Here is a 26960-nt window from a genome sequence, read left to right as displayed (position 1 = left end):
GAAGTAGATTGAGCCAATTCCTTTTCTCTCTCTCTCTGTCCAAAGTAATTCAATGGCTAAAATGCAGAAAGTTGGGTCCAGTAGTCCAACTCTATTTATGAATGATTTCTGCTCATAAATATTTTAGTTATTGAATTCTGCATATATTATGTTTATTTTCTGAACAGCTTCAGGCTCTTCTTCAGATATGGTCAAAACTGCCTCCCCGAGAAGCATTAGAATTATTAGATTTCAATTATCCTGATCAATATGTAAGAGAATATGCTGTGGCCTGTTTACGACAAATGAGGTAAGTAGTATGGTAACTTTATCCTAGTAATTGGCTCACAAGTTGGATCTCAACAAGAAAATCCTGTGACTTTTACCCCGAGTGAAATAAATTCTCCAACTCAGGAAACAATTCCAGCTGTGGGCCAGGCTAAAATCCTAGTTTACTGATGATATCAGTTAAGATCAGGCTGGGTGGTCCTCCTTTGGGAAGTGGTGTCTAGTCAGGAGAGGACAAGTCTCCCTTTTCTCTCTGGAGCAAATGCTATAGCATTTGAAAGACTCAGATGTTTTTAAAATGTCAATTTAGAAAGCATCCAACTAATGTCCTATGGAAGTGAATCTTTGCAAATTTAGAATTATGTCATGTGAAACATACAGGAATTTACACTTGAGCAGATGTGCAACAGATTTGGTATGTGTGTTTATGTAATAGGTTTTCCAAGAAACTGTTTATTTGTTTAATTTTTGTTAAAGCATAGATTTATGTATTCAATGACATTTTTTTCAGAAAAATCTTAACTATTAACAGTGCAGTGTTGTTGGATTTTGTGGCTTTGACTTTTCTGTACAGTGCTGTATATGATTAATAGCATTTCTTATTTATTTCCAAGGCTAAATTGTTAACAGAATATTTTGACGTCCTTAAAATGTAAACAAAGTGTTTTTTTCCTGTAAAACTTGTCTAAGTTTGATGTAGTATTTAGTAAGTCCAGAGGATTGTTTCTACTGAGCATTTGGCATATTGTAAATTCTTCATAATTTTTTCTGTTTTTCGTGTGTATATATCTTTCAGGAGAGCATTTGCATTCAACATGTTATGTCAATTTTTGCAGGCATCTTCCTTGCTAAGCAATAAGGGGCATGCATAAGTGCACAAAAGTGCCTACCGTTCCTGTCCTATTGTTTTCTTTCATTATATGTGTTTATATATAATGTTGTGACAAAATAAATAAATAAAATAAAATAAAATAAAATATATAAAACAGAAAAAATGTTTAAATAATCTCAATTGACGAAAGTAATAAATGCTGGAGTGCAAAAATGCCATAGTTACCAATACCCTTCTCTAATATTTTGGGCATTATATAGTGTACTAGTCACATCATTATTGTGCTCCAGAAGGTGTCTTGAGAATGTTGGCAGCCACGACTGGATGACTGAATTTAGTGATTGTTTTTCTTTAGTACATATAGTAATTCTTTTTATATATGAATGGACAAAATATAGTTTCTCTGTTGATATGATCTTTATTTGTAGTTTCATTTGAATGAAACAGATGCATTTATTCTTACCTGTAATCAACAAAAAAGTTGGAAGGTGGAGTCTTTGAACTTTCCCATTGATCTTTAAGACAAAAATCATGTAAAATGGTAAAGATGTAGATAGCTATGACACCTGAGGAAGTTGACAATATCTTTCAGGGATGAACCTAGCCCTGTCAATTATAATTTTCTCCTTGCATACATGCATCCAGACAGGGCACAAAGACATGAAAGGAGTCTGTTGCATGCCTTGAAGGAGGTGATAGTATATCTCTTCCTCAAAAAGCAGTCCTTTGGTCTGAACATCTCAGAAAATTATCAGCAAGTCTCCAACTTGCCATTTCTTGGTAAGATTGTTAAGAAGATTATTAGGTTTCAACTACAGAAAATCTTGGATGAGACAGATTATCTTTTTAAATGGTATCAGGCCAAAGCATGGGACAGAAATTGGTTGTTCTTGTGATTTGCATTATTTTACCAGATCATTTTCACTCTGTAAATCACTTAGAGAGGGCTGTAAAGCACTGTGAAGCGGTATATAAGTCTAAGTGCTATTGCTATCTTCTTGAATTTGCATCAGTTGTTCAGTAAGGATATGACAACTGGCTAAGGAGCGATTCAGTTTATGTATATGCAGATTAATCTTATGTATTGGTTGCATTCTTGGACTGGGAGGTCCGCGCACGGTCACTCAGATTTTCAAAAAGGAAATTGGGGAGGAGTTGTATTCAGTCACTTCAGCCTGACCTTTTACATTCCTTTCATTATTTCATGTTTCTACTACTTTATTTCATCTTCTATTATATAACCTTTTTTAATCAAGTTTTTATTACTATTTTTTAATTTATACATATCATTGTGTGAATGGAGCGATGTTTGAGTATCATACATTTCAATACATATAAGCATATTCCTAATTATTACATTTCATTGTTCTTATTTCATATTATTTATTCCTACCTTTTACACAAAATTTAAATTTTCGTATAAATATTAACTAGTATGCAATAACATCTAAACTTATGTGCTTTAGCATCTGTATTACCTTCTGTTATAGTTTCAGTAGTATAACCCTCAAGAAAAAAAAATATGAAATTGTCTGCCTGTTTTCTTTTCTCCTGTACACCATATTTCACCCATTTTTACAACATCTCTCTCCTTTCCTCTTCTTTCTCCTCCCTCTCTTCTACTACTGTATATATCTTAAAGATTGCCCTTCCACTGTATTTTCCATCTATTTTACCTAGACCAGGGGTCTGCAATCTTGGCTCTTTTAAGACTTGTGGACTTCAACTCCCAGAGTTCCTCAGCCAGCTTTGCTCTGGGAGTTGAAGTCCACAAGTCTTAAAAGAGCCAAGTTTGCAGACCCCTGACCTAGATAATTATGCAGTACTTGCTGAGGAGTGCCCTCTTATCAGGACATGTACAGTAGCATAAGAGAACCCAACATCAAGCATTCTCTGTAGCAGGCCGCCTCCTCTGGAATAGCAGGCCCCCTGAAGCATGAATGGCTCTCACAATCATGACATTATGGGAATTTACAAAAACATGCCACTTTTTGACCTGTCATGATACCACATCTTAATTTTTCAAATATTTAGTTTTGTGTTTTGTTCTTAATTTAAGTTTTGGATTTTTATTTTATTCTTAACACTTTATTTTTAAGAAGGTTTTTGTTTTTTTTACATTTATATCCCGCCCTTCTCCAAAGACTCAGGGCGGTTTACATTGTGTAAGGCAATAGTCTCATTCTATTTGTATATTTATATACAAAGTCAACTTATTGCCCCGCCCAACAATCTGGGTCCTCATTTTACCTACCTTATAAAGGATGGAAGGCTGAGTCAACCTTGGGCCTGGTGGGACTTGAACCTGCAGTAATTGCAAGCAGCTGCTGTTAATAACAGACAGAAGGTGGCTATATTCTTTTGGTTTTAGGCAGCTAAATACATCTTACAAATCAGTAAATATATACGTACATACTGTTTTATTGTTGATTTTAATTTAGTTTATTATATTCTGCATTGGGAACGTTTTACAGAAGATAATGTAGAAATAGTATAAAATTGAGAATGTATTTATCCAGAATTCCACTAGTTTATCTACTTTTTTCTAACTTATTTCTAGTGATGAAGAACTTGCTCAGTATCTTCTGCAGCTTGTGCAGGTCCTGAAATACGAAGCTTTTCTTGACTGTGCTCTCTCCAGATTCCTATTAGAGAAAGCCCTGGCAAACAGAAGGATAGGACAAATGTTGTTTTGGCATTTGAGGTAAATCTTAAAATGACTCGTTATACAAAACACCTGTAGCAAATAAGTAGGAGGGTGGGGCTTCTATTCATTCTGAGTACTATATTTGGTTATTCTGTTTTATATCATATGTGTATAATTTATGTTTTCGCTATCCAATTAAATTGGATTGTTTAAAAGTAGATGACAGTTAAGAATGCTTTAATTGTGGTTTCTTTTCAAACAAAGAGAAAATGATTTATTTTTTACTGTAGACCAGTAATATGTCAATGGTAAATAAGTGAATTCCAAATAGATATACAATATACAATTCTTGAATACAAACATATTAGTAAGAATCATTAAAAATGCATGTAAATGCATAGATATAGTCAGTTGGATAAACCATCTATAGTTGAATGATCAACCAAACTTGGGAAGAAATAGCTAAGATTGCTTAAAGAAAGATTGCTGTATTTTGTGAAGCAATTTTTTTTGACATTGATCTCATTATAACAGCTGGAGATAAAGGGAATGAAAGTGCTTGACCACAAATGATAACAATTCTTGTTGAGTGTCAGCATAAAGCAGGTAGTACAATATGATCCAGTGTTTCAATATAATCCCATTTGAGTGGAGACACTGCAGGACTGTTATCCTAGATATCTAGCTGGGTGAGTAGAGCAAGTCAAAAACATGTTTCTAGACAGGATTGACAGGTCTGTTTGTATCTTTGTGTCCTTGGCATATTGCCTAAGGTTGGTGAATGCTCATTCATAGCCCATTTGGGAAATTGTGGCCCATGAAAATCAAAGTGGATAACCAAGATTAGAGAAGACAGAATGGCTGGAAGAAAAAGTGCCTTAAACCAGTAACAAAATATATGAATCCAAGTAGATATTCCAGTTTTAAGTAACTGGCTGAATGGTACAGCATTACACTTGGAATGTAGTAGGAAACTTGGAAAATGAAACTTAAAAATTGGCTTTGTATCAAGTGAAAGGGAATGATTTGTAGAGACTCAGCTAATGCTGACACAGTTTCGTTCTTCAAAAGCATCAAGGTAGCTTGGGAAACGCTTTGCTTATTTCTTGGAATTGGGTGAACTTTTTATTTACTATTAGAAGTGAGGATCAGTCTTGGATTTTTTTTATATTTTATACATTTGTGATAAAATATATTGAAAGATTCTTTTTTGTTCCTCATAAAAACCACAAACGTGTGTTGTGTTGTTTCCTTCCATACAAAATTGTTTTACATCATAAGGTCTTATTATTAATCTTTAGATCCATTTTTCTTTTGTCTCCCGTTGAACCAATATCTCAAGAACCATTGATCCAGCTGAGATGATTAAAGAGAAAGGATCCTTTAGATCAGGGATCTCCAACCTTGGCAACTTTAAGCCTGGAGGACTTCAACTCCCAGAATTCCCTAGCCGGCTTTGCTTTGCTTTTAGGAGTTGGCTTAAAGTTGCCAAGATTGGAGACCCCTGCTTTACATTGTTCTTCAAATATTCCTCCCCACAATTAATGAGTCAAAATACTAACGATCAGGTTTTTAAACTGCAGTGAATTGGTGCCTTCAAAATGCCTTCTTCTCCTTTACCTTTTGATTTCTAAAACTGTAGTTCCAAAAGTAATGCTTCAACTCTTTTCGATACTTCTATAGTATGGAGCTCTAAAGTTATGCTGACTTTCACTCCTGTAATCAACCATGTGAAACTGGTGATTATAGTATCTGAAGCCCAATTCATAAAGTTGTTATCATTTGAAAAGCTGCTGTAATCAATAGGTTCAGACCTCTCGTGAAATGGAACACCCAAGAAGAGGTACCTGTCTTCTGAATTTGGCAGAGCTCTCTTCAAGCTAACCTTCAAGAACATCAGAAACTTGCACATAAGACAGAATTTCTTTTCTCACATTGTTTCCTCAATTTTACAACAAGAAATTTTGACTCATCTCTGTACATGTTCCTTCTTAGAAGGTGGAGAATTTAAAAGGCAGAGGACTTAATTTGGGGGATTAGATTGACTTCTGCTGCAAAGAGTTTGTGTATTGTATTTTAATAGGTATATACTTTCCATGTGCAAGGGTGTACTTGGCTTTGCAACTGTTTATTTGTAGAGCAGTAACAACATAATCCGGGTTTTAAGAGCTGCACATTTAACCATCTACCTTCTGATTTGGATATATATTATAAATATGTCTTTAAAATACATGGTTATATATTTACACATATATGTCTTGCAGATCAGAAATGCATATACCTGCAGTTTCTTTGCAGTTTGGTGTGATATTGGAAGCTTATTGTCGAGGAAGCGTCACTCACATGAAAGTTCTTTCCAAACAGGTACTACTTATTTTAAATCCTTCCCCTGGGATTATTTGCACAAAGTCAACATGATGTAAAATGCTTTTATAGGCCAGGCCCTTTTGAAAAAGCACCTAAGAAATCCACAGTAGTCTTATTATCTGTAGAAATAATCAGTAATTGTTGCTTAACCAGTTGTGAAATGCTGCTGACAATATTCATTAGGAAACTGGCAAAATAATTCTTTTAGAGGTTTTTTTTCCAGTTTATCTCCTGCAATCAGTATATAAATCTTTACCTCATAAAATAATTACCTAATCCTGTAGTATAAAAAAATACCTTAATTATTAGTTAACATACTTGAGTAAACCATTAAAAATTAATAGCTGTTTTAAATACATTCAGTTTAGTTTTCTGTGGGCTGTGACATTTTTGGTGCATTTTGGAGGAAGTGCATGTCAGTGTAATCAAAGAAGGAGCAAAAGATTCCCAACTGTGCAAACACAGAAGAAATTGAACCTAGAAATACTTCAAAAAGTTCCTGTTTGTCCAGCGCAGGTAGAATTTGTTCCCTCCTATAATGTTTGCACAGCTCCTAGAATTGTAGAAAAGCAGAGATCTTTTGGTTTTCACAGATGTCACAGAAGTCTCTCTTGTCGTTTTTCTATAATCAAACTCTGTACAGCTTCCACAGCATCCTGCTTAGAATGACTCAGCTTTCTATAAGAAAGTTTTAAGCCTTAAAACATGCTTTATACCAGGGGTCTCCAACCTTGGCAACTTTTAAGACTTGTGGACTTCAACTCCCAGAATTCCTCAGCCAGCTTTGCTGGCTGAGGAATTCTGGGAGTTGAAGTCCACAAGTCTTAAAGTTGCTAAGGTTGGAGAGCCCTGCTTTATACTAATTTTTTTTTTCATTACAGAACCTACTGAAAATATATAAGTGGATACTAATTATTAAGCAATATATGTTTTCCAAGTTTATTAACACCAGTTGAAGTTTCAGATTTATAAAGAAGCTATTATTGTTCTATTTGTTTTAGTAGTAAAAGTATCAACAGACTGGATATTAAGAAATGTCTGGCAGTTCATGGTCTAAGGTCATATCCATTGCTTCAGCATTATGTTTCTAGAACTCTGAAACAAAGGAAATAGTAATTTAACAAAGTTGGAAGAAACAACCAAGAAAAATGTTTGTCAGTCAGTCCATAATTAAAGTCAATGTTTGTCAAAAGTAAGGTTGGATTCTGTAACTCTCATCCAAGATTTAAGGGCACAAAGACTAGGAAATTGATGGAGAATGTAAACTAATTTACACTGAAGCAGGCAGACATAAATCCAGAAATGAATTGGACTTTTTTTTTAATTTTGCTCCTCACAGTCACCGTCATAATCGTTACATTTTAACTCTGCTTTTGAACCCTGATAGATACAGAGAGCAGACATGTTTGCATCCTGTAGACATAAATGTACCAACATGGAAATTTCTCTTCTGATAATTTTGTTCTCTGGTTGCTATGTCAAGGTCATTCTAATCTGTTTAGATTAGATGTTCCTGCTGTTAAAGCCCTTATTTATTGGCCACATGGGAAAAAGTCTTCCTGCTTCATGATAAAACTATGCCAGTCACCCACTTGGAATCATATTTGGCTATCATTTTCTTTGGTCCCGGTTCAACAGTTGACGAATGTTGCCAACTAGGTCCTCAAATGTAAATTATTTTAATATTTTTATATATTTAATTTTTTTACTTGCCAATAAAATAGCCATGTGGGGAATTCTCTGTACTTCTGAGCAAGAACATTACTTCAATTTATTGTTAGATTCTTTTGGCAGAATTATATTTCATATGCAAATTAAATTGATAAGAGGAGATGTGAGAGAAAATTTATAAAAGTTAACATTTATCGACAATTGTCCTAAAGAAACAAACATTAAATCTCACTTTTGTGGCTCCCTTTAAAATTGCCCCTATGTATAATTTGTCAAAGACTAGAATTGGTTTTGTTGCAGCTCAGGGAAAAGTACTTTTAAATTTACCATATATTTACCACCTTGTCTTTTATATGGTGAAGATAAATATGAGAAAAAAGAGAAATAATATTCTTGAATTTTTTAGACTTTTTTTAAAGAAAATTCAATATGTTTCAATATGCTAAGTGTTAAAAGAAGTTTAGAATAGAATAGAATAGAATAGAATAGAATAGAATAGAATAGAATAGAATAGAATAGAATAGAATAGAATAGAATAGAATAGAATAGAATAGAATAGAATTGGATTGAATTGAATTGAATTGAATTGAATTGAATTTTATTGGCCAAGTGTGATTGGACACACAAGGAATTTGTCTTGGTGCATATGCTCTCAGTGTACATAAAAGAAAAGATACATTCATCAAGGTACGACATTTACAACACAATTGATGGTCAATATATTAATATAAATCATAAGGATTGCCAGCAACAAGTTATAGTCATACAGTCATAAGTGGAAAGAGATTGGTGATGGGAACTATGAAACGATTAATAGTAGTGCAGATTCAGTAAATATACTGTATAAAGATACTGTATAATTACACTAGTTGTGTTAATTTTAGAAATTATTTCCTGTACTTTGGATTATCCATTGGCATATGCTTAGTTCATACAGCTTAATAATTTATGATTTGATTAAGCAATATTTGCTAAATAAGCCACAGAAGCTAGAACAAGGTGGCTGGATGGAGTCACTGAAGCAGTAGGTGTGAGCTTAAATGAATTCCAGAGGATGATAGAGGACAGGAAGGTTGTCCACGGGGTTATGATGGCTTGGAAATGACTTTGGACAAAGCACAAATTAGCCATTCATGTGAACCTATCCATTCATTCTAGAAAGTAGTATTTTGAAATATCTATTTCAGGTTGAAGCACTGAATAAGATGAAGACTTTGAATAGCTTAATCAAGCTGAATGCCATGAAGCAAAGCAAAGCCAAAGGCAAGGATACAATGCATACCTGTTTAAAACAAAGCGCATACAGAGACGCTCTTTCCCATCTCCAGTCCCCTCTGAATCCATCGGTCTTACTTTCAGAACTTTGGTAAGATGCCTGCATTCATTTATCCATGTACACTTTACTATGAGTTGTAGTATAAAAAAACCAGAAGGCTCCAGTTCATTAAGTTCTCTGTTCTTTATTGCTCAGTAGACATGGGCATGCATAAGGCAGCATTTCTACATGTAGCTGACATTTTCTTTTTCTCCATCTTAGCCATATAAGCAAATCTTTGTTGTTTTAAGATTAAAATGTCAGTTCTAATTTGGAGTGAAGTTTGGATTAACTGTTAAACTGTTAAATGTTTAGCATTTTTAGAAGTAATGGCTTAAATAAATAATTTATTGCTACTCATGTTATCAAAATATGCACAATAATTTATTTTATTTATTTATTTATAATTACATTTTTATACTGCACCATCTCCCGAAGGACTCAGGGCGGTGTACAGCCAATATTAAAATACACATAACACTATGATATAAATATAATAAATAAACACTATTTAAAAACAAATATTTAGTGGCCGAATCACTAAATCACCTTGAAAGAGGCGGTGGTGAGACCCCTCCTTAAGAAGCCCTCCCTGGACCCAACTGTTTTGGGTAATTATCGTCCAGTCTCCAACCTTCGCTTTGTTGCGAAGGTTGTAGAGAGTGCCGTGGCGCGACAGCTACCCCAATACCTGGATGAAGACGTCTATCTAGACCCGTTCCAGTCCGGCTTCCGACCCGGATACAGCACGGAGACAGCTTTGGTCGCATTGGTGGATGATCTCTGGAGGGCTCGGGACAGGGGTTATTCCTCTGCCCTGGTCCTATTAGATCTCTCAGCGGCGTTCGATACCATCGACCATGGTATCTTGCTGCGCCGGTTGGGGGGATTGGGAGTGGGAGGCACCGTATATCGGTGGTTCTCCTCCTATCTCTCTGACCGGTCGCAGACGGTGTTGACAGGGGGGCAGAGGTCGACCGCGAGGGGCCTCACTTGTGGGGTCCCTCAGGGGTCGATTCTCTCGCCCCTTCTGTTCAACATCTACATGAAACCGTTGGGTGAGATCATCAGTGGTTTCGGGGTGAGATACCAGCAGTACGCTGATGACACTCAGCTGTACTTTTCCACCCCGGACCACCCCAATGAAGTTGTTGAAGTGCTGTCCCGGTGTTTGGAAGCCGTACGGGTCTGGATGGGGAGAAACAGGCTCAAGCTTAATCCCTCCAAGACGGAGTGGCTGTGGATGCCGGCACCCCGATTCAGTCAGCTGCAGCCGCGGCTGGCTGTTGGTGGCGAGTTATTGGCCCCAAAGGATAGGGTGCGCAACTTAGGTGTCCTCCTGGACGATCGGCTGTCGTTTGAAGATCATTTGACGGCCGTCTCCAGGGGGGCCTTCCACCAGGTTCGCCTGGTTCGGCAGTTGCGCCCCTTCCTTGATCGGGATGCCTTATGCACGGTCACTCATGCGCTCGTTACCTCTCGGTTGGATTACTGTAATGCTCTCTACATGGGGCTCCCTTGAAGTGCGCTCGGAGGCTTCAGTTAGTCAGAATGCAGCTGCGCGGGTTATAGAGGAGCTACGTAGCTCCCATGTAACACCGATCCTGCGCAGGCTGCACTGGCTGCCTGTGGCTTTCCGAGTGCACTTTAAGGTGTTGGTAATGACCTTTAAAGCGCTCCATGGCTTAGGACCTGGGTACTTACGGGACCGCCTGCTGCTACCACATGCCTCCCACCGGCCCGTACGCTCCCATGAGAGGGACTTCTCAGGGTGCCGTCCGCCAAACAATGCCGGCTGGCGGCCCCAGGAAGGGCCTTCTCTGTGGGGGCACCCACTCTGGAATGAGCTTCCCCCGGGTTTACGTCAAATACCTGACCTCCGGACATTTCGTCGCGAACTAAAAACACATCTTTTTATTCGCGCGGGGCTGGCTTAAATTAGTTTTAAGGGGAAATTTTATTAATTTTAAATAGGGTTTTTAGTATGGAAAATTTTAATTTCAGGCTAATTTAATAAGTTTTTTAAAAGGTATTTTAATTTGTATATTGTGTTGTTTTTACTTTTGCCTGTACACCGCCCTGAGTCCTTCGGGAGAAGGGCGGTATAAAAATTTAATAAAATAAATAAATAAATAAATAAAATAAAACGGTTGAAGTCCGATTAAAAACCCATTAAAATTTCGCTAACATACATTCTTAGGCTAGTCCCGCTCGGTGAAATAATAAAGTCTTTAGTTCACGCTTGAAGGCCCGGAGGTCGGGGAGTTGGCATAACCCCGGAGGTAACTCGTTCCATAGGGCTGGTGCTGCCACAGAGAAGGCCCTCCCCCTGGGGGCTGCTAACCTACATTGTTTGGGCGATGGCACACTGAGGAGGCCCGCTCTGTGGGAGCGCACAGGTCGTTGGGAGGCAATCGGTGGCAGAAGGCGGTCTCGCAAATACCCCGGTCCTAAACCATGGAGCGCTTTAAAGGTGGTAACCAGCACCTTGAATTGCACCCGAAAGCTACCAGCAGCCAGTGCAGGCCGCGCAGGATGGGTGTTATATGGGAGCAATGTGGTGCCCCCTCTATCACCCGCGCAGTCGCATTCTGGACTCGCTGGAGCCTCCTGGTGCTCTTCAAGGGGAGCCCCATGTAGAGAGCATTGCAATAGTCCAGGCGGGAAGTCACGAGGGCATGAGTGACTGTGCATAAGGAGTCCTGATCAAGGAAGGGGCGCAACTGGCGAATCAGGTGAACCTGATAAAATGCTCCCCTGGTGACGGCCGTCAAGTGTTCTTCTAAGGACAGCCGATCGTCCAGGAGAACGCCTAAGTTGCGCACCCTTCTCCTGGGGGTCAGTATTTCCCCCCCCCCCCAGTCAGCGATGGCGTAAGCTGACTGTACCGGGATGCCGGAACCCACAACCACTCAGTCTTGGAATAATAGCTTATGTGACAACTTTTTAAACACAAAATCCAGTAAAATTTGGATGAAAATACTCTTCCAAGTATACGGAATTGGTTTTGTACATAGTCACAACTGCTAGAATTGTTTTACACCAGAAATTACAATCAATTTCTCTCTCTCTGTGTGTGTGTGTGTGAGAGAGAGAGACAGACAGACAGAGAGAGAGAGAGAGAGAGAGAGATTTTCAAAGTAAATATGCATCTCTATTTCAGGTTTTGTATTAGTAGCCACTAGATAGGGGTCCAAGAATTATTTAAATAATGTGCCAGTTTGCCAGTGTAACTGATATTGAAGCAACAGAATGAAAGTTTTGAAAAGCATTTGTCCAGGTTCTAAAATTCCATTATCGAATAACCTTCTGTCAAACTTATTTCTTTCCAATACATTTTTATGGCTCATTAATCGTTTAACTGAACTCACTAAAAATGTTATTACCTTTGTTCTAGTATAGAGAAATGTAAATATATGGACTCAAAAATGAAGCCTTTATGGATAGTATACAGTAACAAAGCGTTTGGTGCTGACTTGGTGGGAATCATTTTTAAAAATGGAGATGGTAAGTACACAGAAAACTTCATTTTCTGCTGTTGGCATTTTAATGTTAGATTTAAGCCTTAGACTTTTTTAAAAAAAAACACAGGTGTAGGGGAACATTGCATTATTTCATTCAGGCAGATTATATTGAAATTCAGTCTGAGAAATAATAATTTTTTTTACAAATCCAAATATGTTTTATAGATGTTTGAAAAATTTCCGTGTACACGTAGTCCTCAATTTATGACCCCAATTGAGCTCAAAATTTCAGTTGCTAAGTGAGACAGTTGTTAAATGAATTTTGCCCATTTTACAATCTTTCTTGCCACATTTGTTAAATGAATCACTGCAGTTGTTAAATTAGTAACATGACTGTTAAATTAATCTGGCTTTCCCATTGACTTTGCTTGTCAGAAGGTTACAAAAGATGATATCACATGATCCTTGAACACTGCAACCATCATAAATATATGTATGAATTTTATGAACTGTGAATATAAATTTTAATCATGGGACCATGGGGATGCTGCAACGGTCATAAGAGTGAAGAACTGTCATAAATCATTTTTTTTTCAGGGCAGATGTAACTTTGAATGGTCACTAAACAAACTGTTGTAAGTCAAGGACAATGTCAGGGTTCCAAGTAATACACCTAAAACAAACAGAACTCCAAGGCAGGTAGATTCCTCAAAGAACAGTTTTATTGAATATATCATATTGGCAAAGGCTGGTGAAAACCAACTCTGAATGTTTTCACCTAATTAAAAGTTTTTTCCCTTTCCCAAACAGTCACATGGTCCAATCAAATTGCTGTCTAGTTGCCTGGTAACTTTATTCTTCCTCTCTTGTGGGAATGTCTTTGATTCCCAGGAGAAAATATTTTGTTTTGGCTACAAAACCACCAGCTATCTCTATTCCCTCCTCCCTATCCCTCAACTCTAGTGTGGCAACACTGAAGCCTCAAAAATGGCCTCCGTCAGGTCAGCTTCAGAGTTGACAGACTACCTATATATTGCACATTTTTCAGTTATTTTAATATCCTATCTATCGATTTTTGTTACAGATCTACGACAAGACATGTTAACTCTTCAGATGTTACGTTTAATGGATTTACTTTGGAAAGAAGCTGGGCTTGACCTTCGGTAAGTAAATTTTCTTCTTAATGTTGTTTTTTAGATTACTAGTATCTTTGAATACTACTTATTTGAAGACATACAAAATGATTCAACGTTATCTGCACAACTTCAGATAATTTCTAAATGAAATACTTCTTTACACTTAGCAAGGAATAGAAGCATACATTACCATTTTCAAAGAACAAATCCTGTACAAGTGTGCTAATTTAATTCGATAAATAAGGATTTTCAACAATACCAAAAATGTTGCATTGATTTAAAGAATGTAAAAAATGCAAGTAGAAAAATAGGGACCACCTTTGGTTCGAAGGTAACAGTGTTCCGTGCGCCTTTGGCGTTTAGTCATGCCGGCCACATGACCAAGGAGATGTCTTTGGGCAGCACTGGCTCTTCGGCTTTCAAACGGAGATGAGCATCGCCCCCTAGAGTCAGGAACAATTAGCACATATGTGCGAGGGGAACCTTTACCTTTACCTTAATAGGAAATCAATTGCTGCCCTATAGAAGATAATAAAAAGAAGCCATTAACCAAGATACTTTAGTTTTTAATATGTCAGATATAAGAATATTTCATTACCTACCATAATATTCTGTTCTTTTTTTTAGCCCAGCATGCCTTATAGGTATTTTTGGGCAATTTATTTATTTATTTTCCAGTCTGAACAGATCTCCAAAGTCCCTTCTAACTCTGTGATTCTGTTATTTATTTATTTTTATTTTTGCTGTTGTTTGAAAACTATCTAAAGGTCCCCCAGCTTTAGTTTGCAACATGGAAGAATATTGATATTCTTGATGATTTTGATATTAAATATATTTTAAATGTAAGACTTTCAGTTTATTTTCCTTCTTTGATATGTGCGTTATTTTTTTCTTTATAGAATTAAATAGAAAAATCCCTGTTAATGTTAATCTCTACAGTCATGCAACAAATAAAGTTTGGTGATCGTTCTGTTAATTAGGAATAAAATACTCTAATTTCATTCTGTCTTCAATGACAAAGTATTGCCCATAAATCATCACAGTAACAATTTATCAAAAATTTTAGATGTTGGCAACCATCTAGCACAAAATGCTCAGTTGGGAAGTCTTACCTACCTTTTCAGTACAGTATTAACTTGTTCTTTTATTCTAGTATGAAGTTCATTCAGACATCAGTGAAGTAATCTGAATTTTAGTGATTCAAGGCAATCATAGAGAAAGATAGGATAAAGGAAATAATAAGCTAATCTTCCCCTAATTAACTGCTATAAAGATGTAATTTATGCTAGCTCTTGCAAAGCCAGAAAGTTTTAAATCACTTGATACCTCAACCATTGTAATGCAGAGATATAATGTTGCATTATGGTAACTCCCTACACATCTTAATGATGCAATCATCAAGCCCTAGTTTCTCCATTTACAAGCTTTTATCATTGAATAGTTGGTTTCTATGGATGTAAATTGCTGGAAGGGGCTTTAGTTACTTTCTTTACCTATTCATTACTGGAGGTTTTTAAGAGGAGACTGGATAGCCACTTGTCTGGAATGGTATAGGGCAGTGATGGCTAACCTTTTTGCAGTCATGTGGCAAAAGTGTGGGGAGTGTGGGGAGGAGTTGTGCGCATGCCATTATTAAATGCACCTCGCTCCCCGCGCATGCATGCACACAACCACTCTGCGCTCCCCTTGCTTATGGCACGGTGGGACCGGACGGCCCATTTTTTGCCCTTTCCAAGTTTCTAGAAGCCTGGGGAGGGCAAAAATGCCCTTCCCCACCCACCCACCCCTGAGGCCCTCTGGAAGCCGGAAACAGCCCATTTCCTGACTTCCAGTGGGCCCAGAAGGCCCAAAAATTAGCTGGCTGATACACAATGTGCGCTGGAGCTGAGCTAGGGAAACGCTCACGTGCCCACAGATACGACTCCGTGTGCCACAGGTTCACCATCATGGGTATAGGGTCTTCTGGAGGTTGGAATAGAAGACCTCGAAAGTCACTTCTATTCTGCTTGATTGTTCCTCATTTATGTCGGAGAAGGCCAGATTTAAACACCTGTAAGTCAAATTTTAGCAAATCTATTGAAATGAACTATTAATACTATAATAATTGATGTGCGGCACATGAACTTCTTGAAATAATTTGTTACGGTATTCCACTTTATTTATTAAATCCCAGAAATCTGGAAGATCATGTGTGTAACTATCAATCCGAGTCTCCCTCTACAACTTTTCAAATTCTTGCTTAAATCATCAATCTTCACTTTAAAATAAAGCCATTTTTCTATGAGCATCATACTAAGTCCTGTTGGAATATCAAATATGGCAACAGAATAATATATATTTTTGTGGTGCTATTTTGGTGGTGGGAATATGATGCACCCATTGTACTTCAGTTTCCAAGTTGCTAGTCAGTCAGTAAATAAATAAATTAGTAAGGAAAAAGAAAAAAATGCCTATGTATTGATACCTTTACTAATGATATAAAAATACTGATTGCATTATTCATATATCCTTCAACATGACAATACTGAATCATGCTCATGCTGTTACTCAGTTTGATTTATAAATAATAATAATAACAACAGAGTTGGAAGGGATCTTGGAGGCTTTCTAGTCCAACCCCCTGCCCAGGCAGGAAAACCCTACACCATGCTACTCTCTAAGGAGCTCCTATGCGCTCCCTGCATCCTATATTTCTGTCCTTGGGGTGGTTACTCTCTCTCAGCCCAACCTAGCTTTCACTGGGTTGTTGTGAAGAAAATAGGAAGATGTATTAGGTATGCGCACCACCTTGAGTTTCATACATAAGAACAGCAATAACAACTTCTTACGATTATAATTGTTTCCTTTGTTAATGTTTAATGTATTTACTTAGTCCTTGTTTAAATGGTTAGTTGTGCAACATTTGAAAAGCTAATTTGACTTTTCTCAACATAAATTATAAAAGATAGAAAAGAAACAGAAAATTGTTTTTTTAATGATAGAAATTATATTCCTAACACACCAGATGGTAATCTGGAGCTCTTAAATATTTTAGTTTAACAAATAGGCATATGGTAATCACTCACACAGATAAGAGCAATATTTATCAACAAGTAACCCAGCAGAGAGAAACAAGGTATTCATGAGAAAATGTTCTATAATTATGTATCTGATAGCAGGATAAATTAAATACAAAAGATTCATTTAGGAACTATATTACTCAGACAAAACGTGTGGTTATGTTTTCAATTCAATTATGTAACTGCTCAGAAGTCAGTTACTAATTTACCATCATTTTGGAAACAAAAAAACCCCTGATGTTACAAATAAGCACTGTAATTCTTACCAATCTCTTAGGAAATGTTGGACCAGAGTGGGGAAAAAAGGATTAAAATTAATTCCAGCAGAAGACTTTATGCATGTTTTTAAAATAAACTTTTTATATTAGTGCTAAAAGCTACAAAGGAGATTTAAGCCCATATTGATGTATTGAATTGCAGAATGGATGAGAACTTAAAGATTTTACAGCTGGTTTCCTCAGTGTTTTCTTGAAAATCTTCAGATAAGAATTTTCACTTATGTTTTAAAATTCTTATTAATTGTACTTTGAATTCAATTCCAATTTCCATTAAGTAGAGGTTGGCAGCACAGCATTCATGTTCATCAGAATGCTCACTAGACCTCAAACTTCAAGAAAAACTTTAAATATATGTATTTATTTAAACATTCTTGAAATTGTTCAGAATTTGATATTCTTACACAATAGCAATAGCATATTGCTTATATACTATTACATAGTGCTTTTACAGCCCTCTCTAAGCGGTTTACAGAGTTAGCATACTTCCCCCAACAATCTGGGGCCTTATTTTACCCACTTCGGAAGGATGGAAGGTTGAGTCAACCTTGAGCCTGGTGAGATTTGAACTGCCGAACTGCAGCTAGCAGTCAGCTGAAGTAGCCTACAGTACTGCACTCTAACCACTGCGCCACCTCGGCTCAGTATCACAAGATCTTGTGTTAGAAGGTTGCCTGATTTTGGAAATCTGATATGACAATTTCTGCTGAAATCTTATGAGATTTCTATAGGAGAGGACAGAAGGTTGCCAACAACCCTTGCCATAGATAAGCAGAATATAATGTGATTAAAAATATGATAGCTTATGTTGAAAAAAAGAATCTTGTCTAGGAATCTATAAGAAGTACTTCTTTCACTACTCCACTCAGACGAATAAGATCCAAAACCTATATTTATTAGGATCAACCAAACATTGCTAAAGGGTACGGAATGACGTTCCTAGAACTTTTAATCAGCCTAGGTGGACAATGGATTGAGAAGAAACAGAAAAATTAAAAATGGGGACCAAATATTTAATTAATAACTGCAGTTATACAGAAAAAAAAGTATTTTTCTGGAAACCTGCATTCTTTCTTTTTTAAAAATTGCATTTGGCCAACAATTCAGTTGTAGTACTTTGAAATAAATAAGGGAGATAGCACCATCTGTTGTTAGAGTACTAGAAATTCAGAGCAATGCTTCCTCTTTCTTTCTTTTTTAATTAAATACTGATTTTGGACAACATACTGATTTAAACTCTCTTTGTAGAAAATAAAATAAGATACAAATAACTTAAGTGAATAAAAATATTCTGACTTAATTATAAATTTATTTTTCCCCAGATTGTTGCCTTATGGCTGTTTAGCAACTGGAGATTATTCTGGTTTAATTGAGGTGGTTTCAGCTTCTGAAACAATTGCAGACATTCAGCTCAATAGCAGTAATGTTGCAGCAGCTGCTGCATTCAACAAAGATGCTCTGTTAAATTGGCTTAAAGAATACAATACTGGGTATGTAGAAAACTCTTAATTATTTTACTCCTATATTTTAGCAACTTTTCAGTTTTCTGATAGATTAGTGATGTTTGAGAAACTCACAACTAAAGGAATTGTGCAAACTAGTTGGTCTTCTGTAGTACCGAACTGGGAGCATCCCATCACTGAGCCATACCATTTTTAACATTCTCACCACACTTATGATTTCCTAGAATGTTAGCATTTTTTTAAATTTAAAGTCTTCCTTTCAGTTGCCTTATTTAATATACATAATCCTTGCTTAATGTCCATTTATTCAGTGACCATTCATTACAGCAATATTAAATGAAGGGACTCACCACTGTTCTGGCTATGAAAGCTTCTTTCATAATCACATGAATAAAATTTTAGCCCATTGCATTTTGGTTGTCCACCTACCCCCTGTCACCAACTGTTCCCACTGCCTGGCTTTTTCTGCCATCGCACCATGCATTACTGCTGCCCTACCCAGAACCATCTTTTGTATCTGGAACCTTGTCTCATGTAGTCAGTGAGAGCTTTCATGATAAAACGGCAGGATGTTGCACCAACACATGCTATTTTTTTTATGTGTGAACTTCATCGCAGCGCTCTACGATCTGTAGGCAATTCAGATGATACAAGTTTTAGGGGGTAAAAACGCACCTGATTTCTTGCTTGTAGCTTACAATATCTTGTAGAGGCATACAATCATTGTTGTATCAATAACAATAAAGAAAATAGACCTTAAATCACTTCACTAATAGTTGCATGACGTGAAGATGTAATTAATGGGGAAATGGCTATAGTATGTTGTGAATTAGAGGGAAGTAATTCCAAAAGTTGCTTCTGCATTTGCCATTCCGTTTTGCAAGATGTTTTCTTGATAATGTGCTTGGAGTTATTTTGGTAGAAAAACTAGCCTCAGCTCTGTAATTTAAGCAGCTCTTAAAAATATATGTAGTATTAAATTACAAATACCTGGTTAAAGTCTGTTTATAAATACCATTGTCTTTCTAATTTAGAGAAGATTTGGATCGAGCTATTGAAGCATTCACTTTGTCTTGTGCTGGCTACTGTGTAGCTACTTATGTCCTGGGCATTGGAGACAGACACAGTGACAATATCATGGTCAGGAAGAATGGTCAGGTAAGAGTCAAAATATTAATGAGAACATGTTTGTTTGGAATGTTCCAGTAGAGACAATCACTCCCAGCTCAGAATGATGATTGCTATGCCCCTCATTGCAATGTGGCTTTCTGGCATGCAATGATCCTAATGGTGATTTTGCTGGGAAAAAGGTTTTTTCACTGCATATTGCTACCTTCATTGTTCCCATAAAATGTGTATCATTCTAAAAATATTTAAACACTTCTTATTATACATTTTCTAACAAACATAACATTTCCACAGAATAAGAAAATAAAGCCATAACTTTTAAAAATATTTTTAAATAGGCTTTTGAGTATGTTCATACTTTGCACATCTTTGATACATGACAATAGCTTCAACCTTGGATATGTGTGAAGTATTGTGAATCATTAAAAGGCAGGAGTGAGTCCTTCCCTTTTCTACTCAAGCCTTTTTTCTCCACTTGGCTTCCTTGCAGTAAATGCTATTCACAAGTACCCCAAGTTGTCTTCGTGATGCAGCAATTTTCTCTCTGTGAGTAAACTGCTAGCACCTGTTTCTATTTTTCCTTATCCTATTTGGCAAACATTAAATTGTTGTTTAATTCAAGAAGGTTGGTAGTGACTCAAATTCTTAGTGGGGTTATCTTTTTTTCAGGCAGCTATAAAGTAGCAAGCAAACCTTTGCCAAACATATATCTGAGAGTACTTGCCTAAATATAGATTCTTTCTATCTGGATTAATACTTCTAAGCTCTGTATGGACATTAAGAACTGAAGATTAAATATTTCACTAGGCCAGAAACTCACCTTGTTCCCAATTCTCTTTTTTCTTTCAGTCAACTAACTCAATAGCCACTGCATTTCCTCTAGTCAGACCTTCCTCTCCCTGCCAAGGAGAAATAATTTAATCATTTGGATGGTTTAATTGAAAAGATGCAAATTATTAGTTGAAAACTTGCAATTATTCATCATAATTGAAGACATGCAGTTGTTGTTCATTGCAGAAGAATTTAAAAATAAGAAGATAGTGTTTTGTTATGAATGTTTTCCCAGAAATAATGACATATTCTGTTTCCCAGCTGTTTCATATAGATTTTGGTCATATTCTTGGAAATTTCAAATCCAAATTTGGAATTAAAAGAGAACGAGTCCCTTTCATCCTTACATATGATTTTATTCATGTCATCCAGCAGGGAAAAACTGGAAACACTGAAAAATTTGGCCGGTAAGTACTAGACTTGTTCGAATTATTTAGTTCTGATTTAGTCTTAGATCCATATGTGACAGAACCAAATTGATTCTATACCAAACCTTAAATGACCTAGCCCCGGTGGGTGGGAAATGGGAAATTAAGCAGGGTTAAACCTGATTTGTATATAGGAAACCTCCACACTCTCGGATCAGACAGGAGTGGACAGGATAGAGTAGAATCATATTTAACTTGGGAAATTAGATTTTACATGTCTAGCTTCATATATGAAAGAGTGCAACTAATATAGACATTATAGAAAAAATAGTCTTTTGATAGTCACTCTTCTGTACATCAGATTATCAGAATTTGAACTACTACAGAATTTTAAGAGAATTCATGGAGTGAGTGTGTGTTTGTGTGTGTGTGTGTATGTACATAAATTTGCATACATGCAGTCTATTATTTTCCCATATAAAATCTTTTTTATGATTACAAAGTCATATATTTGAACACTTTTGAAATAAATAAGGTCGTCTTTTTTAACAACAAGGAAAATGATTTTTTTCTACTCGTTAGAAAACATGCAAAGGTATTATCATGAATACCTTAAGAACATAAATGAAAATTGTTATTGGAACTCAACATTAAATGTAATAGAATAATCAATAAACAGTGGCAATACTGTGAAATGTTTTTCCTTCTCTTGGGGAGTAATCAGAAAAAACTGTTTCCAATAACTGATATCCAGAGTTGCATGAACTAATTCCTGTCATCAGACATGGATGCAATCATATTTCTGATCCCGAGGAACCTATGATTTACTCACTTGTTCCCTAACTATCTGAATATTTCTCACACTAATTTGGATTATAATACACAGTTTCATTCTGTCAAATAACTAGAATTACTATGCTGTTACATATGCTGTTGCTAAGTAAAGCAAACTATTTGCAAATAAGTACTTTTCAGAATAAATAAGCTGTACATCTTTTTTTCAAAGAGTTGCAAAATAAGAACTAGTGATGGTATAAGCATCAACTATCAGTGATGAATTCATTTGTTCATAAATGTCTTAAACCAGACCAGGCCTCCTGTGCAGTCTGTCTATTTTTATTGTCCTGATTTACAGTGTCTGTTTTTTGAATGCTAATGTTAAGGTTCCGCCAATGCTGTGAAGAAGCATACTTGATTCTGCGAAGACATGGCAACCTATTTATCACTTTATTTGCACTGATGCTAACAGCTGGGCTTCCAGAGCTAACCTCTGTTAAAGACATCCAATATCTAAAGGTACATCTCTAATAATTTAGGGATATGGAGAAAACATGTTCAACTCCTTCCTTGTTGATGAAACTCATTTCTTAATTTTCAGTCAGATCTTAGCTCTCCAAGAAAACTGGATATAGATTAAATAAATAAGTAAAAGTGTAGTCAGATAGTATATTTTTTCTAAATTCTGTCCAAGCTTTCTCAGCATAATTATCTAATATATATTTTACTATTTCTCATGCAAGATGAACTTATGCATCTACTTAAACAGCAGTATTAATTCCAGCTACGCTAATACATCTTCCTAAAATCTCACGCAGAGACTTTGAACAGCCTTGCCACAACATCCACCTAAACTCCCTGCCCTAACCCAACATACTGTATTATTGAAAGGCTGTTCCCCTTATGCCTTTTCATTGATCATGATGGCCAAACCAGGCAGGAGTTTATGTTCAGCATATTTCCCATTCTTTCTCTTTAGAGACTCTTTAACTTATTTCTTGGACAATATGTGTGATAACATAAATTTATGCACTTTTCTAATAGCTTCCACTGAGAAAATACACAAGTATACATAATATAATTTTGCTTGTTTACCCATTTGAATCCTGAATAATTCTTTAATAAACAGGGCAAAAATAATTTTCCAAAAAATGAACATCACTTTTATCACTCTTATGTAAAGAATGGTGAAGTAAATATGTTTTTAGCTTAAATCACATGCTTTAGAAAGGACTCTATACCTGGAACTTTTCAGATTCTTTTTTACTGAACTGATTCTTTCATGAAGGAATATTTTATTGTTAATTTTGGTTTATAAATAAATATGCAAATGATATTTACTCAGAGCAACATCTGCAAACTTTCAACATTATCTTGGTATTATGTAAAAATTATTGTGATAAGTTTTAATCATTTTTTGCACCATAAAGTTTCTGGCCATTTTTTCTCTGAATCCTATATTCTGCTTAATCTTCAGTTGTGAATTGCTAAATGCAGTTGTTTGATTTACGGGATAAAATGGACAAACCCCTTCACATACTTTTTTGATAAAGGGAAGGGTGAGATCCTAATATTGTGAATTTCAAGTGGTGGGAGGTCATTGTGGTTTTGTCAAATATCTTCCTATCAATTCATTCATAATTTAAGCACAAGTTAAAAGAATACCCCATTCCCAGAGATGAGCCTAGGAAAAAACCTTTGAATTAGTGAAGTACTTAGGGATTACTTTGTAAATTAATAGCTTTTGATTGTAAGAGAATCAACATTCCAGTATAATTTCTGAACTACAAATCTGGTACGATTATTACCATAGCTTTCTGTTGAATTGTTCGTTGTACAGTAACATAAATTCCTTTCATCTAAAAGTAAAAAATGCTAGCACTATTATCATATTTGTGTTGAGTTCTGCAAACCCATAGGAATTAACTGCAGAATAATAGATTTTGTCAACAGACTGCAAAATAATCTGAAAATATAGTGCACATAAGACAAATAACCATGTTTTTGTTACTGTTCTTAGGACTCTCTTGCCTTAGGAAAGAATGATGATGAGGCATTAAAACAGTTTAAGCATAAATTTGATGAAGCACTCAGAGAAAGTTGGACTACAAAAGTGAACTGGATGGCACACACAGTTCGGAAGGATTACAGATCCTAAATGATGGATGAATTTGCACTAACCTTAGAAGTTATCCTGACAATAAAGCATTAAAGGAGGAAAAAAAAAAGCTTAACTATTTAAAAAGACACCTAAGAAAATTACCTAAAGATTCCTGATTGTTTTGCACTCTGCTTTGGGAATGCTTCAACGAGATTTTGCAGAATCAGTAATCGCTTCTGCTTACTTTGCACACTGAAAGTGACTACTAAAGTTTTATATTGTTTTGATACAGTGTAAATATTTGGGACTTTTTATTGCTTAGACTCAAACTCTGATTAGATAATTAGAGATTTTTTTGAAGAACTGGTACTAAACTCTACCAGAGGTTTTCACAACGCCTTTAATTTTGCTTCAAGTGAACTTTAAATGCGTCAATATATCTATATTTTTACTGGCATAAACATACATTCTACTGTACATAACAGCATTCATAATATTGCACAACAAATAGCTGCTTATTGGTTTCTACTGCTGCCAGAAAAGAGAACTCTATATTGTACTTAAAAATGGGAAAATGTAAAGAGATTATGCCTTTTATTATAATGTTGTATAATATGTTCAATGTAATGTTTTAAATTTTATTTGGAGGAATTATATTTAAAAGTTTTTTCAGCTGTTGGAAAATTCTACAAAATTTACTCCTGAACCTCTTTTTAAAAAATAGCATCTGAAATGTTGGATAATGTCAATAAAAAGGAGTTAGCCTTTCAGTTTTCCAGTAATATCTGGAACAGATAGATTGTCCACTCCCATGTAATATATGTAAGTGTAAAAACATGAATAAATATAAAACAAAATTTCCTTACAAGGTTTATATATCTCTCCCAAAATCTGTGTTTGTTAAAACCTAGAGTTTAAAAAAAAATATCCATTTTTAAAAGGAATGTCAAAATGAAGACAAATCTACCCTAGGCTATATTTAGTGACAAAACATTAAAAAGGAAAAACAGATGAATTCAAACATAAAAATATATATGAATGATTCTGATTCTTTTGCACCTTGCTTTGGAATGCTTCAGCAAGTTTTTGTAAAATTAGTATTCTAATTATGATTAGAATTCTGATTATAATTATTATAATTATCTGATTCTGCATGTTGTAATACTCTTTGTGATAAAAGTATTTTCCCAGGATGTTTGTATTCAGCCTTAAAATGACTGTGATTGAAAAACTGGACATACTTTAATTTATGAAACGAGGTACCATGTTTTAAGGCAGCAGGCCCTAACTCTCGGCTAGCTCAGCCACAGTTGTGTTAGATGCTGTGAGAAGAAACAAGCCAAATTGGTTTTCCACCCGTGACTTGGTTTATTGGGTCTGCCACAAACTGAGTCTCAGTAATAGTTGAGGTCTCTCTGTACAATGTCGGCACTGAGAGCTTCTGCCTCTCAGCCCCTTTTTAAACATCCCGCACTGCTCACACCCCGCCCCATGGCTGAACTGCTTAGTTGATTGGATGCCCGGCCGCTCTCTCCCTCCTTGTCTGACAGCCTCAGCTGCCACGTCATCTGCCACATCCCAGAACTAAAGCAGCTTTTTGTGACACCCAAGCCTCATCTCCCGCTATCCTGGCCGCCAGTGTGATGATCCCCTCCCCATGCTTCCCAAATGCAGATCCCTGCACCACTCGAACGAGTCCTCAATAATTCGTCTTTTCGGATCTTTGATTAGGGGTTTCTCCCATGATCCAGATCCCTGTAGCATCATGTGTTGAGCCAGAGCTGGGCTCAACACTAACCTTTTGGGCACCAGGGACCAGTGCTGTAGAAAGAAATTTTTCCGCAGACCACAGGGGGCATGGTTTTGCGTGCTGCCTACATCCTGTGGATGAGACTTCACTTGCTTGCACTTCCCAGTTTCTGCCATGCCACGGACCGGTGCCAGTCCATGGACCGTAGGTTGGGGACCCGTGCTTTAAGGTGCTTAAAGGAAGCGTTCAAATTAAAAGTGCAATAGAATTTTTTTGGTTTAAAGATGTAACATGAAATATTTTGAAAAAAATGTCAAAATGTATCTGTAACAGGCTCTTGCTTGCCAAAGAACCTAGTAGCTGTTAATTTCTGTCGTGAGTGAGTGAACATATAATCAAAACAGTGATTTTAAATAGAATAGCATAAAGACTTATATTTTGTCAAAACTTCTGTTTCTCTAAACAATGTTGTGAATAATGAATGTAGTTCTTGTTTAAAATCTTGTTAAAATATTAACGGTCAAGTACTGATAATACATGTGTGTAGCTAAATTACAAAATATATTGTAATAACAAGCTTTCATTATGAAGTAATTGTTACAGAAGTTCCCCATTCATTTTCATTATTGAAAGGTCAGTTTTTTTAGTTTTCATTTTCAATTCACTGCTTTAAATGATCTTATTTCTATTAATTTTAAATGCATATTTTGCTACTTATGACTATGGAATGTTTTAAATCATATGAACTTTTAATATATTATACTAGTGTTTTCCATCTATTTCATCCCTATCCCAAGCTTTGTGCCTGCTGAATTTCAGACACAGATAAATATTGCCTTAGGTATTCTGGTGTGAAATGTTTAAGGCTTAGTTATGCAAAAAAAAAAAAAAAATCAGACTACCAAAGTTAGCTCAGACAAAGTCCCCTATTCTGTATAATTCATTTAATTCCTGTCAATTACCTTCCTCCCCTTAACTCATACAGCCCACTGCTATGTATGTTTTTCCAGCAGAAACAGAAATAATGCAAGTGAAAACAATGAATAATGAATTTTTCATTTGGAATTCATCCAATGAATTTATGTGGTTTTGTAATTAAAATGAATGAGATGTATTCATTCTTTTAGATTATTAAAATGAATGCACATCTGCATGACTAGCAACTCTGCTTTTCTGAAGCATCTTTGTTTTGAGACACTTTTGATATTTCTCATATAGCTAACATACATTGTATATTACATGGCATCAAAAAAACTGTTAATATCTTTCCCACCTATTATTGTGAGTGCTAATGAGGTATTATTACAAATAATAAATACAAAGATGTTCTCCAGTTGAACTCAGCCCTTGGTACATACATTGGTATATCCATGCAATTTTCATAGCAGCAGTGAGGAAGTACTTTGTCATTATCCTTTCCCAGGATGCTGGATATTTGTACTAATTGCACTTAGCTGATCCTAAGTGACAATAATGGTCCTCATCTTTTTACTTACACCTTCACAAACA

General features: G+C 35.9%; 1 protein-coding gene across 5 annotated transcripts in view; it reads left to right on the top strand.

Annotated features, from left to right (window-relative positions):
* Positions 1–26619, top strand: part of PIK3CB (phosphatidylinositol-4,5-bisphosphate 3-kinase catalytic subunit beta) — an 88481-nt gene extending 61862 nt beyond the window's left edge. For all 5 annotated transcript variants that reach the window (XM_058187681.1, XM_058187677.1, XM_058187679.1 and 2 more), the window contains 11 exons: positions 168–289; positions 3660–3803; positions 6011–6110; positions 8972–9150; positions 12497–12606; positions 13648–13726; positions 18356–18523; positions 19531–19654; positions 20717–20862; positions 21987–22119; positions 23621–26619. In XM_058187681.1, coding sequence (XP_058043664.1) covers positions 168–289; positions 3660–3803; positions 6011–6110; positions 8972–9150; positions 12497–12606; positions 13648–13726; positions 18356–18523; positions 19531–19654; positions 20717–20862; positions 21987–22119; positions 23621–23758 — 1443 coding nt within the window. In that variant the 3' untranslated portion in view covers positions 23759–26619. The remainder of the gene's footprint in view (positions 1–167; positions 290–3659; positions 3804–6010; positions 6111–8971; positions 9151–12496; positions 12607–13647; positions 13727–18355; positions 18524–19530; positions 19655–20716; positions 20863–21986; positions 22120–23620) is intronic.
* The last annotated feature ends 341 nt before the right edge of the window (positions 26620–26960 follow it).

Source organism: Ahaetulla prasina, chromosome 6 (assembly GCF_028640845.1).
Source record: "Ahaetulla prasina isolate Xishuangbanna chromosome 6, ASM2864084v1, whole genome shotgun sequence".
In the NCBI taxonomy this organism is placed as follows: Eukaryota; Metazoa; Chordata; class Lepidosauria; order Squamata; family Colubridae; genus Ahaetulla; species Ahaetulla prasina.
This window is presented reverse-complemented; position numbering and strand designations above follow the sequence as displayed.